The sequence below is a fragment of the Bemisia tabaci genome, chromosome 10 (assembly GCF_918797505.1).
Source record: "Bemisia tabaci chromosome 10, PGI_BMITA_v3".
NCBI classification, from domain to species: domain Eukaryota; kingdom Metazoa; phylum Arthropoda; class Insecta; order Hemiptera; family Aleyrodidae; genus Bemisia; species Bemisia tabaci.
This window is the reverse complement of record NC_092802.1, coordinates 9239237-9253664: the sequence shown is the minus strand read 5'-3', so window position 1 is coordinate 9253664 and position 14428 is coordinate 9239237. Positions and strand designations below refer to the sequence as shown.

Genomic DNA, 14428 nt, shown 5'->3' with positions numbered 1-14428 from the left:
GTTTTGACACGAAATATTGCGTCCGTCGGATCACTGTAGGAGTCAATTTGCCTTCCGCGAATTTTGTTTTACGTGAAATTTTCGTCAAGCCAGCTCTTCCACCTAGAGCTGTGTAAGGAGTGGATTTCATTATTTTGGTCGAGCGAATCGTGTTTTGCGTGAGATTTTAGCTGAGAAACATGCATCAGGACGCTGAACTTCGTAGCTTGTCTAGTGGTACATGAATCGCGGACCGAGAATCGAAAGGTCTTCCTCACTTCGGACGAACGTAAAGTTTTGACCTGCCACAACGGGACAGATCAAAAGTGGTCAGAGCTTGAACGGAACTTGCCCCTGTTATCTTACTGCGTGTCGGACTCAAAGGGCTTCTTGGGATTCCTACACTGTCTCAAAATATTCGTATCCTTTGAAGAAGATCAAAACGTGCTTATCGTCTTTTGATCGTTGATACGGGGTGAAACAAACATAGAGTACTCCGAGTCGCGATGTGAATGGGAGAGCTGGGACCATGTCCTGGACGACGAGTTCCGAGCCCGCACTGGGAAAAAAAAACACATTGGATCGAGAGTCCAGACTCTTTAAAACATCGAGAAGAAAAAATACTCTCGATTCAATCGGATTTTTGATTGAATCAAGAGTATTTATTCTTGTCAATGTTTTCAAGAGTCTGGACTCCAGATTCAATGTGTTTTTTTTTTTTTCCAGTGCGGTGTGCGGGTCACTTTTTCGATACATGTTCGATCCAAAATGGTGGTGTGGAATACGTACGTATACCTATCTTCTTTGTTTACATCGGATGGCCGGGCCTCCGTGTATCGCAAATAATCGATTATGCATCGAAAAAGTGACCCGACGCCGCACATGAGTTATCGAAGTCGGGACCTGGGAAATGCTTTAAAGTATGGGTCTCAGCTCTCCCAATCACGTTACGACTCCATGTTCTCTATGGAAACAGAGTTGACTCAGTCACTGAAAACCGGGAAATGTCAAGAAATTGAAAAAAGTCAGTGAAAATGACGAAAATTTCAGCGGAAAATTGTTAGGTCATTTTCAAGGTGTCTACAAGTCCGGTAGTAGTACTGATTTTTAAGGGCGGGCCCGAAGTACTAAAGAAATGCGGAAATTCCACACAAAGGTCCGGAACTTTTTTAAATATTTTGTCATTTTTGTCGCTATTTCAAATTTTTTAAGTTTTCTAATTTCGTCGAATGGAGGTACTTAAAAAGTACGGAATTTTTCTTTTGGAGGAGGTAGTGCCTTTCTTGAGAATGTACTCAAAAAGTACTGTAAAAGTACTTATTTTTGACCAGCCTGTTTTAGTAGACACCCCGATCATTAATTTGGTTTTTATAATGGGCTCGAAATGTTGCCCAATTGTTGTCAAATGTTGCCTGAAAACTATTTCTCACCATGTCTTTTTACCATCTATCATATCTTCAATTGTTCTATCACATAGGATTTCACCAGAATGTGCCAGGGAAATCATGGAAATGTCAGGGATTTTCATTTTCTGAATTCTGCGGTAACTTTGGTGAAAGCAAATGTTTGCTTTTTTGTAGTTATGGTAAGAAGATATAAAAGGAGGGAGCTTTTCCGCACAAGTAATTAAGAAAGTAAAGAAAAAAAAATATTCGGAATTAAAAATTTTAAAAAATCAACTCCCTTGCGACGAAATTCTTTTGGTATCGATCGACGCGTTTCGAGCTGTGGCTCATCATCGGTGTGACTTTTTTGAAGAAAAAAAATCAAGGTAAGAAAACTCGGCAAAACGAAGAGAAAGAGAAGAATAATCAAGTTGGATACTTAGAACATCTTCTTTGTAATTAAATTTGAATGTGAAACATGACAATGGCATTACGAACATTGAATAAAATTCGTCGAATCATTGTAATTCTAGAAATATGGCGACACATCAAAAGAGATTTTACGGCGAGGGGTGGTTAACTGAAGAGCATTTACAAAAAAGTTTTTTCTTTCAAAGATTAGCACGGACTTTCTATGAGCAGTTTTGGTTCATGAAGTGTCGTCGGTTTCTCACAAAATTCCGTTAGATGCGCTCGAACAAACTTACTCTCTACCACTCTGACCTGTAAAAGGTTGAGCTGCATAATTGAGAAAAATAAACAAGTATTAAAATAATCCCCTTTTTTTCGGCTGAAAAATAGGCATCTAATTAGTCGTTGGTTTTCAGCGGGGAGACTTCCCAACTCTTGCATGTTTTAGTTGGTTACTTCAGCTTCAAGATCATGAGCTCGTTTTATTTTTACGGACAAAATGTGATACAACCCCCCCCCCCCCCTTTTTGAGTATTTCATACTCAATCCCTTAAGATGTTCGATTTTCGCCCTGAAATTGGTTGTTTCCTAGAAGTAAAAAATCGAAAAATCGACTTCTCCTCTCGCCGCTGTTCTTTTCCAGTTGTCCACTTTTGTCGAACGCGTGACATTTTGTCGTGCGCTTTTTTTACTTGCGTCAGAGAATACACGGAAGTTGGAAAAATATCCGAACGGTGGCCTACTCCTGGAAAAGATAAAATAATTATTAATTTTACTCTCGTCAGAGAACACATGGAAGTTGCATCCCTAACGATGTTCGATTTTTGCCCTGAAATGGACCGCTAGACAAGGTATACATGTTTCTCAACCAAAATTTCACGTAAAACACGATTCACGCAACGGAAATTACTGAAACCAACTCCTAACGGAGATATTAACATTTTTATATTACATTAGTTACGAGGAATTTGAACTGCCAGCTCACAAGAACCTCAAAGCTGTACGTGAGTCAAATCGCGCACTACAACGGTTTCAGCAAGCTTCTCAATCGAGCAATGTTTATTTCCCACCATATTTTATTCTCAGAAATTGAGCTTTTTCAGGAAATATTCAATTTTCCTCAAAGATTTGTGCATGATAAAGAAAAACCGAGAGATTTTGGATTTAATGGCATAAAATAAATTCATAAGTGTTTCTCCTAACTCCTACAGCACATTCTGGCACTATACGACACCCAAACACCACATGTACCGTCTTCTCGAAAGTCATAGGACAACTGACATTTTAGAATCTTTTTGACGCCCTACCACTATACCTCCATAAAACATTCCGTTGTCCTCTTGCGAGGGGTGCCCCATCCAAACCTTGTTTAGGCAACCTCTCATCTTATATTCTTTGCCATACCACACTACCTGCCTGAACGTGACATCATCCATTAAGTTACTTGTAGCCTTCATTACCTGGCGAATTCATTCATTACGAATATGATCCCTTCCAGGAGTTCCAGGTCCATTAGAAGAAAGTTTAGACATTGACAATGACAGATAAATAAAGAAGGATAAGGAATAATTTACTTACTTAGATTGAGCGTTGATGCTACATCCAAAGTCCGCTATTTTTATCTCCCCATTCTCTCCCATCACAAGATTTTCGGGTTTTAAATCTCGATGTAATATATTTCGCTCGTGACAATATTTAAGAGCAGCTGTAATCTGTCCGATGTATTTCGCCGCGCTAAAAAAGAGACATTGAGATTTAAGATTACTTGTGAACAATAAGTATTTCACTGAGGTGCAGTATTATTTCAACAAACCGAAGCAATGATTTTTAAAATTGGCAAAGCTCCCTGCCAAAACATTCCCATTGATATGAAAATGAAACATTGTAGGATGATTTAACATTTGGTCACCTTCCGGCTAAAGTATCACAAGCATCATTTGTGCTGAGGCGCTCTACTGCTAAACTTTTTTTAAGGCAAAACTAATCAACAGAATCACTTGCAAACTTTACCTAATATTTCTTTTGTCATCAAAATTAAGGCCTGACATTTTCATAAAAATAAGTGCAAAAGCAATATGTTGTTCGTCCAAACAAGGTTGAGAAGTACTTAGACTTCTCAGATTTTCTGACGGTTTTTGGGAGAAATTGCCTAATTTTTTCCAGGTAACCTCAGGTGTTTAAAATTTCAACAACATTTACGCCATAAAGCATCTATTTCATTATTTCTCTATCTCATTATTTCTACAAATCACCTTAACTAAATAAAGTGCCAACATTTTCAACTATCAAACTATCAACTATCAAATTTTAAACTATCAAAATTTCCAACAAATGACAAAAATGATTATAATATACCTATAATGTAATAAAATATACACGCTCTAATCATTTAACTTGTATTACCTTTATGTTATGTACCTACATGTTATGTACCTACATGTTATACTATGTTTGTAATAAATTTTGCCAACATGCTTTTCAATTCATTCTGCAACATTTCATTACCACGTGGTAATAATGGTTTATAATGCATATAATCCATTATATAATGCATTATAATAGTAATGCCGCATTATAATGTCGTATAATACATCGCAACGATTCATGTCCTACTGATTATTGATTATTGTGAGATGAATTCTGATTTCTCTGATTGTATGTTTCATACGTGCGAAGCACGTACGGGTCGCTATTTGCTATAAAACCATAGCAACATGCTATGATATACTCGGCCACTGGAAAGTGCTGCTCTCTAGTGTAGCAAACGAGGAACAATTAATCCTCCGTTGAATGAGGGAACGGAAATGTTCGACGGAGGAAAACTGTAACCCGCGAAAATTCAACTTTTAGACCTTGAAATCAATGGGATTTTGGCCGTTCCTCCGACGGCAACGAGAACCATCCATTTGTCGCCACGGACACTACCAATGCTAAAAGAAATCGATCGCAAAGAGCTCTCCCGAGTGGGCGAGCTCAAAAGAGACGGGTAGTGAGAAGAAGAGAATCTGATAACTGTCGAATCATTCTTTCACTTGAAGAAATCACTGATGAAATGCTGTCAAAAATTGCCCACAGCTCTAAAAAGAAATACTCTTCTGACCAAGGAAGCACCTGTCATCAGACTGTTTAGAAAAATCCGAATTATTTCGCGACGGTGGATATGTGATATGTAAGTTATAGTATACAATCTGGCAACAATGTTTTACGTTATGACGCCACCGATGTGCAGTGAGGCGTACCTTCATTCTTTGCCGTTTGTAGTGGGTATGTAAGATAAGACATGACATTTTTTTATACAAAAAGTACATAAAAAACATCAAACCACCCGGCAAATCGGGATACCTAATTATTCTGCCGGATCAGACATGAAATTAAATTCATTTGGTGACAATAGAAGAAGGAAGAAATGATTTAAAAAAAGAAAAACAATATCTATCTATAAGTAACATAAGTACATTGACATGAATTAGAACTAGAAAAACACGTTATTAATTACAACTAGAAAAAAACGCAATTTTAAAGTAACAGCAATTAAGCACAAAAAATGGGAGAAAAGTTAAAACAAGAAAAAGAAAATTTGAAATACATGAATTTGAATATTTTGAATACAATTTTGAATTTTTAAAATACAATTTAGAAAATTTTTGAAATAACTCGAATAACTGTGATGATTTTGTGTTGACCGGTGATTTTGTTTGCTGCATGGACTCCTTCAACTCGCTGAAGTTGGTGCAGTTTCTCCACATACCTCCTTTAAATTCTGCCACCAGAAGAGTTGAATAATCCTTTCTCCTTCCTGAGTTTTTTTTCTTCTTCTTCCCTTTAGTCAACTGTTCTTCTTCCTCCTCATCTTCGTATGTCCCCCATTTTTATTTGTTTCTTTCCTTCGGCTGCTAATTTTGGGTAGAGTTTTTCTTGCCTTAAAACTCACCAAACTGCCCGAAACTAAAAGTCTTAAAACTCGTCAACCAATTACCTCTTACGAAAACCTTGATTGCTCTACGGCTGAATCTTTATACGTAATTGGAAGCAATTGATGGCATTGTTATTTTTATGATTATATTATCCCTTATTCTTTCAAATTTCCTGTTCTGCTCATGACATGTGAAAATTTGAAGTTGTGTTGGTAGTGTGGTTCGGTTCTCCGCTGGGGGGCCACGCTCAAGCGTCAAAAAAGGGATTATCCCGATATCGGAATTCCACTTTGATCAAAATAATATCAAAATAGTAAATAATAATAACATATAATAATAATAATAATAATATATAAGAATAATATATAATAATAATAATAATATCTATCATCTAGGCGACGCAAATGGCGGCCGCAGTCTTGGCTCATTTGTTGTGATTGACAATTTGTGTTTTTCAAAGTAAATAATCGATTTTTATGTGTTTCTTTACAAGTTGAGCTCTTTACGCTTCTTGAGTGAATAGCGTTGAGCTTCAGCAACAATGAGTTATCAGATGCCCAATCGGCAAATGTACCAGGGCAATGACCCTGGAAAAGAAGAACAAACGCTCATGTGGGCTCAGAATTCCTACATGGCAGACTCAGGTATTCATTCTGGTGCGACTACCCAGGCTCCATCTGTCAAAGATGAAATCGATAGCGACCAGTTGATGTTCGATTTGGATCATGGATTCACTCAAGGCTTCACGCAAGACCAAGCGCAGAGTGGTTAGAGGAAGTTAAGTCCAAAGTTAACATCAAGGATGAAATGACAGAGCAAACGATAAGCGAAGCAGATGTTGAGGGAGCCCTTAAAAAGATGCTGAACTGGAAAGCCCCTGGCCCCGACAAGCTCCAAAATTTCTGGTTGAAATCCTTCAAATCAGCGCACCAGCAACTTGCTCGGTGTTTTGGAAAAATCCTTCAATGCCCGGAAGAGCTGCCAGCATTCCTAACAACTGGAATCACATTTTTAATACCCAAAACGAAGCGGTACTCAGATGACCCTGCAAAGTATCGGCCAATCACCTGCCTTCCCACAGTTTATAAGCTGTTAGCGTCTATAATTTCAGAGAAGATCTACAAACATCTTGAGCAGAATAAGTTACTAGACGAAGAGCAGAAAGGATGTCGTAAAGGCTCAAGAGGGTGCAAAGAACAACTAACAATTGATGCAGTAATTACTAAGACCGTTATCGACACAAAGGCACCTCTTTTCACAGCCTATATTGATTACCAAAAGGCATTTGATAGCATTCCCCACTCCTGGTTGCTAGAGGTCCTTGAAATTTACGGTATCAATCCGAAACTTATACAGTTCTTAGCACAGACTATGAGAGGCTGGAAAACCGAGCTCTGTCTAAACACACCCGGCTAACAGCTCAAAATAGGGACGATTGACATCAGGCGCGGCATCTTCCAGGGGGACTCTCTGAGTCCCCTGTGGTTCTGCCTAGCCTTGAGTCCACTGACTAAGTTGCTCGGCAGTCTGAGGGTGGGGTGCAATTACGGAGAGTGCAATATATCACACTTGTGGTACATGGATGATTTGAAATTGTTCTCCAGTCAGAAAGAGAACCTTCACTCGATGTTAAATATAGTAGGAGAATTCAGTAGCGACATCCAGATGAAGTTCGGGCTCGATAAGTGTAAAATAAGCAGCATAGTCAAAGGTGTTTGGTCAGCTCACGAAGGTCATGAACCTGCGGGACAAGAAGGGAAAATAGAAGGTATGCTTGAGAATGATCAGTATAAGTACCTGGGGTACTTGCAAGCGAGAGGAATCCAGCATAAAGATGTTGTATGCTCGAGAATGATCAGTATAAGTATCTGGGGTACTTGCAAGCGAGAGGAATCCAGCATAAAGATGCAAAACAACAAGTTTCTGATGATTATAAGCGAAGACTCAGGTCAATACTAAAATCTGAATTGTCCGCACGTAATACAGCGCTCGCGATCAATACGTATGCTACCTCACTGTTGACCTACACATTTGGCATTCTCAATTGGTCCAAAACTGAGCTCAACGCCCTGGACATTGCAACGAGGAGGGAATTCCGGAAGTATCGTGCCCATCACCCTAGAAGTTGTGTTGAAAGGTTCCACTTGCCGCGAGCGGAAGGGGGCAGGGGGATCCCAAGTGCGATGCGCAGACATCATCAGCAAGTTCAAAATCTAAGGAAGTACTTTCTTGACAAAGCCAAGGAAAGCAAGTTGCATCAGGCCATCGCGCGTGCGGATAAAAATATCACGCCTCTGAATTTGAATGATCATACCTTCAACCCAGTAGAAACGCTCCCAACCACAGAACAAACAATCGGGCAGTGGAAGGCTAAGCCTCTTCATGGACGGTACATTAAAAGACTCCATGAAGACGCAGACATAGATGCTAAAGCTTCGCAATCATGGTTGCACTCAGGAGGTTTATTCGTTGAAACAGAAGGGTTCATAGCTGCCATTCACGATCAAGTAGTTCCGACAAAATCATATCAAAAGCGGATAATGAAAGTAAGGGTCGACAACGTCATGTGTCGTATTTGCGGAGCGAAAGAGGAAACCCTCGACCATATATTAGCTGGATGTTCCAACTTGGCACCAAAGCAATACCTTGAGCGGCATAATTCTGTGGCAAAGATAATCTATCAAGAGCTGGCTAAAGAACACCTCAACGAAACGGACATGAAACCTTACTATGAGTTCGAACCTCCCCAGGTGAAAGAAAATGATATATGCCGCCTCTATTGGAACAGGAAGATTCGCACCCATAGAACCATTCCTAATAACATCCCAGACATAGTGCTCACAATGAAGGATGCCAAAATTGCTTTTATAATCGATGTAGCTGTGCCGTCGGCAGTGAATATCCAGAGCGCTTATGCTGAGAAGATAAGCAAGTACATGCCTTTGGCGGACGAAATCAAGTGCCTCTGGAAATTGGACAAAGTAATAATTGTGCCAATTATTATTGGAGCAACGGGGGAGATTCCTGTGAAGCTGTTTGATAGTCTTAGGAAGATCAACCTTAGAGAGAAGCTGTATCAACACTTGCAGAAAGCAGCTTTGCTAGGGAGCTGCAGGATTGTGAGGCGAGTTCTGGATGATTGATAGTTACCACCAACCGATAGATTAACCTGCATTTTAAACTTCAACTTTTAATTTCTACCCCAATTTTAAAGTTTTAGTCCCAATTTTAAATTTTGTACTTTAATTTTAAAGTTTTAATCCCATTTTAAATTTTTACTTCAATTTTAAATTCAAGGACTCTCCTTTGCATTGAATTGCCGGGGGAGGACTAAATATCTGCCGGCCTCGAGCTGTGAATTGAGATACGAGAACATAATAATAATAATAATAATAACTCAGAAAGCATCAGAACCAAATGGAAAGGAAAGATCATGCACGGGCAATATCCACTGATGCTAGAAAATGACTCTATCGAGAGTAATCTCTCTACCATCTGGCTCAGTAAAGGAGTACTAAAAGCAGAAACAGAGAGCCTAATTGTAGCGGCACAGGATCAAGCCTTAAACACAAGGTACCGAGAGAGGAAAATCCACAAGAAACATGTGAATAGCAAATGCAGAATCTGTCACCAGTTCGAAGAAACCATTGAGCACATAACATCAGGTTGCCCAATTCTAGCCCAAAAGGACTATATCGAGAGACACGACAGAGTATGCACCCAACTTCACTACAGCCTCTGCAAAGAATATGGAATCGAAGTCGACGCAGATAAATGGTATGAACACAAACCGAAAAACACTGCAACAACCAGAGATGGAGAGACAACGATCCTGTGGAACTTCCCTATCAGAACCGATAGAACTGTTGAGGCAAACAGACCGGACATCATCCTACGCAGGAAAGGCCAAACGTGTCTGCTGATTGACGTCTCTATCCCAGCAGACAGGAACATCACAAAAAAGGAAGCTGAGAAGAAACTAAAGTATAAAGACCTAGAGATCGAAATCAGCAGGATGTGGAGGACCAAAACCCGAGTCATACCCTTTGTGATAGGAGCTACCGGAGCAGTCTCTAAAGACTGGACTAAACTGAAGAACGAAATCCCTGGGAAACACTCGCTAGTATTGGCCCAGAAGTCTGCTGTGTTAGGCACTGCCAGAATCCTCCGGAAGGTCTTAAGCTAGGTGGAGCAGCGCGAATACACCTAGAACGTCCCCACACACCAAAAACACCCCTACCGCCTACCACCTTAGGAAAGAAACCTTTAGGCAGGCGTCCTCCAGACACCTACCCTGCCTCGGTTCCTAAAACAGGTATCCTAGTCCGTGACGAGCCACCCCCCAAGGGGGAGTGAAATAACCACCACCCGGCCACCCAAACCACAAACAGCCCTCATACCTAGGAGCATTGTTTGCCCCTGTGTGAGGGCTTAAAGCAACCCAGCAAAGCTGGTGACAGCAGTGAATATGAAGAATAATAATAATAATAATATAATAGCCCCTGTAGCTGTAATAGCCCTGTTTGTATCAAGCCCCTGATAATGTCAGTAACGGGGATAGTTCCAAAAAGTTTAGTTCAACATCTTCGAGACCTCGGAATAAACAGTTACCTGCTTCATTCAATGCAGAAGTCCGTCGTTATAAGCACGTCAAGTATTGTCAGGTCGTTTCTTAATATCGAATAATTTTTTGATTTCACCTAAAATTTAATTTTTTTAAAATGTTTTTTAAATTTTACTTTAAAATAACTTTTACCCTTTTTTTTCAAGCAAGATAGTATGTGTTACTGACTTTGGCCTGTGGCCCGTCAGTAATACTTGTGCCGGAAGTGTTCCCTCTTCTGAGTTACAAAAAAAAAAAAAAAAAAAAAAAAAAAAAAAAAAAAAAAAAAAAATATATAATAGTATATCAAAATAAGGCAACCGTGTGACGTGACGTGGACTTAAAATATGTGGTTGAAGCACTTAGTGGGCGAGTCAAACAAACAATTGCTCCTTTGACAGGTCCAAGTGGGTAAGTCATGTGATAACACCGGATTTGGAAATGTTAATGTCGATACTTACGGTGGAGACGGAACTACATTTTCTACGTCATGTACGTCTAGAGATCAAGGTCGCAGTCTCCAGACCTCCCTAAGTGACATCTACTTGGTACACTTGACGTGACCAGCAGAGGAAATTAATCAGACGTATTCAAAACAGACAGAGCCGAAAGATGGCCGAATTCGCTGCTATGACATTTACATTCCTGCTCAACCAATTGCCAAATCGTTTCGCCTGCGAAGCTTGCGACGACGCACGATGGATCGGGTCAATAGAAGAGGTCTGACAAAATTTGGAAACCTTAAACGCTTTTAACTCCATTAATACAAAACTTTGAGGTTCTGAAAGTGGTTCCATTGGTTTTCTCGTGAAATTTTCTGCTTTAAGCTCCTCTTGAAATGCAAAATGTGACGAAATAAACATCAAAATTAGCAGTTTCGATAAAAAATATCACGTCCGACCTCTCGAATTGACTTTAGCCACTGTGTGACGGCCCGATCTCAAAATCCGAGATAAATGATGCGTACCTGAAAAAATGGAACCAATCGATACGATATATCGCACACTGGAAAAAGAAAACACAATGGACATAGAGTCCAGACTCTTGAAAACACTGACAAGAAAAAATACTCCTGATTCAATCGGATTTTTGCTTGAATCAAAACGAAATCCGCTTAAATTAAGAGGCTTGGTTCTTGATTTAAGCTAAATTCTGATTGAATCAAGAGCACTTTTTCTTGTCGATGTCGTTTAGAGTCTGGACTCCAGATCCAATGTTTTTTTTTTTTCCATTGCACGTCGTTTTGACACGAAATATTGCGTTCATCGGATCACTGTAGGAGTCAATTTGCCTTCCGCGAATTTTGTTTTACGTGAAATTTTCGTCAAGCCAGCTCTTCTACCTAGAGCTGTGTAAGGAGTGAATGTCAGTATTTTCATCGCGCGAATCGTGTTCTACGTGAGATTTTGGTTAAGAAACATGCATCAGAATGCTGAACTTCCTACCTTGCTTAGTGGTCTATGATTCGCGGATCTAGAATCGAAGGTCTTCCTCACTTCGGACGAAAGTAAAGTTTTGACCTGCCACAACGGGACAGATAAATAGTGGTCAGAACGTGAACGGAACCTGTCCTGTTATCTTACTGTGTGTCGGACTCAAAGGGCTTCTTGGGATTCCTACACTTTCTCAAAATATTCATATCCTTTGAAGAAGATCAAAACGTGCTTATCGTCTTTTGATCGTTGATACGGGGTGAAACAAACATAGAGTACCTCGAGTCGCGATGTGAATGGGAGAGCTGGGACCATGTCCTGGACGATGAGTTCCGAGCCCGCACAGGGAAAAAAAAACACATTGGATCTAGAATCCAGACTCTTAAAAACATCGACAAGAAAAAATACTCTTGATTCAATCGGATTTTTGATTGAATCAAGAGTATTTAATCTTTTCAATGTTTTCAAGAGTCTGGACTCCAGATTCAATGTGTTTTTTTTTTTTTCCAGTGCGGTGTGCGGGTCACTTTTTCGATACATGTTCGATCCAAAATGGTGGTGTGGAATACGTAGTAATGCCTATCTTCTTTGTTTACATCGAATGGTCGGGTCCCCGTTTATCGCAAACAATCGATTATGTATCGGAAAAGTGACCCGACGCCGCACATGAGTTTTCGAAGTCGGGACCTGGGAAATGCTTTCAAGTATGGGTCCCAGCTCTCCCAATCACGTTACGACTCCATGTTCTCTATGGAAACAGAGTTGACCCAGTCACAAAAAACCGGGAAATGTCAAGAAATTGAAAAAAGTCAGGGAAAGTGACGAAAATGTTGGCGGAAAATTGTTAGGTCACCATCAAGGTGTCTACAAGTCCGGAAATCGTACTGATTTTTCAAGGGCGGTCCGGAAGTACTGGAAAATCGCGGAAATTCTGCAAGAAGGTCCCGATTTTTTTTTAAATATTTTGTCATTTTTGTCGCTATTTCAAATTTTTTAAAGGTTTCTAATTTCGGCAAATGGAGGTACTCAAAAAGTACGTAATTTTTCTGTTGGAGGAGGTACTGCATTTCTTGAGAATGTACATACTGAAAAAGTACTGTAAAAGTACTTATCATTGATCAGCCTGTTTTAGAAGACACCCCGACCATTATATTTGCTATTTAGAATGGGTTTGAAATGTTCCCCCAATGTTGTCAAATGTTGCCTGAAAACTATTTCTATCCATGTCTTTTTACCATCTATCAGATCTTCAATTGTCGTCGGATTTCACCAAAATGTGCCAGGGAAATCATGGAAATGTCAGGGATTTTCATTTTCTTAATTCTGCAGTAACTTCGGTGAAAGCAAATTTGTGCGTTTTTTGTAGTCATGGTAAGAAGATATAAAATGAGGGAGCTGCAATTAATTAAATTAAATTAATCAAATATATCAAAAATCAACTCTTTTGCGACGAAATTATTTTGGTATTGGTAGACGCGTTTCGAGCTTTGGCTCATTTTCGGTGCGAATTCTCTGAAAAAAAAAATAAAATAATTAAATAAAGGTGAGAAGACCCACCAAAAGGAAGAGAAAGAGAAGAATAATCAAGTTTGATACTCAGAACATCTTCTTTGTAATTAAATTAGAATGTGAAACAAGACAATGGCATTACGAACATTGAATAAAATCAGTCGAATCATTGTTATTCTGGAAATATGGCGACGCATCGACAGAAGGTTTTACGGCGAGGGGTAGTTAACTGATTAACATTTACAAAAAAAGGTTTTTCTTTCAAAGATTAGCACGGACTTTCTATGAGCAGTTTCGGTTCAGGAAGTGTCGTCGGTTTCTCACAAAATTCCGTCAGATGCGCTCGAACAAACTTACTTTCTATCACTCTGACCTGTAAAAGATTGTGCTGCCTTATTACAAAAAGTAAACAAGCACTAAAATTATCCCTTTTTTTTATTCGGCTGAAAAATAGGCATCTAATTAGTCCTTGATTGTCAGCGTGGAGACTTCCCATCTCTTCCATGTTTTAGTTAGTTACTTCAGCTTCAGCATCATGAGCTCGTTTTATTTTTCGGACAAAATGTGATACACCTCCCCCCCCCCCCTTTGTGAGTATTTCATACTCATTCCTTAACGATGTTCGATTTTCGCCCTGAAATTGGATGTTTCTTTGAAGTAAAAAATTGACTTCTCCTCTGGCCGCTGTTCCTTTCCAGTTGTCCACTTTTGTAGAACGCGCGACATTTTGTCGTGCGCTTTTTTTACTTGCGTCAAAGAATATACGGAAGTTGGAAAAATATCAGAACGGTGGCCCACTCCTGGAAAAGATAAAATATTATTAGTCTACTCTCGTCAGAGAACACATGGAAGTTGCATCCCTAACGATGTTCGATTTTTGCCCTGAAATGGACCGCTAGACAAGGTATACATGTTTCTCAACCAAAATTTCACGTAAAACACGATTCACGCAACGGAAATTACTGAAACCAACTCCTAACGGAGATATTAAAATTTTTATATTACATTAGTTACGAGGAATTTGAACTGCCAGCTCACAAGAACCTCAAAGCTCTACGTGAGTCAAATCGCGCACTACAACGGTTTCAGCAAGCTTCTCAATCGAGCAATGTTTATTTCCCACCATATTTTATTCAAACTATAAGTGATTTGCTATAGCTGAGCCAAAACGTCAAGATTGAGGTTGCCACATTT

General features: G+C 39.5%; 1 protein-coding gene across 1 annotated transcript in view; it reads right to left on the bottom strand.

Moving 5' to 3' along the window:
• Positions 1-6: 6 nt before the first annotated feature.
• Positions 7-14428, bottom strand: part of LOC109029823 (putative serine protease K12H4.7) — a 47371-nt gene continuing 32949 nt past the window's right edge. Inside the window, exon 10 of the mRNA XM_072304980.1 lies at positions 7-2520. Coding sequence (XP_072161081.1) covers positions 2318-2520 — 203 coding nt within the window. The 3' untranslated portion in view covers positions 7-2317. The remainder of the gene's footprint in view (positions 2521-14428) is intronic.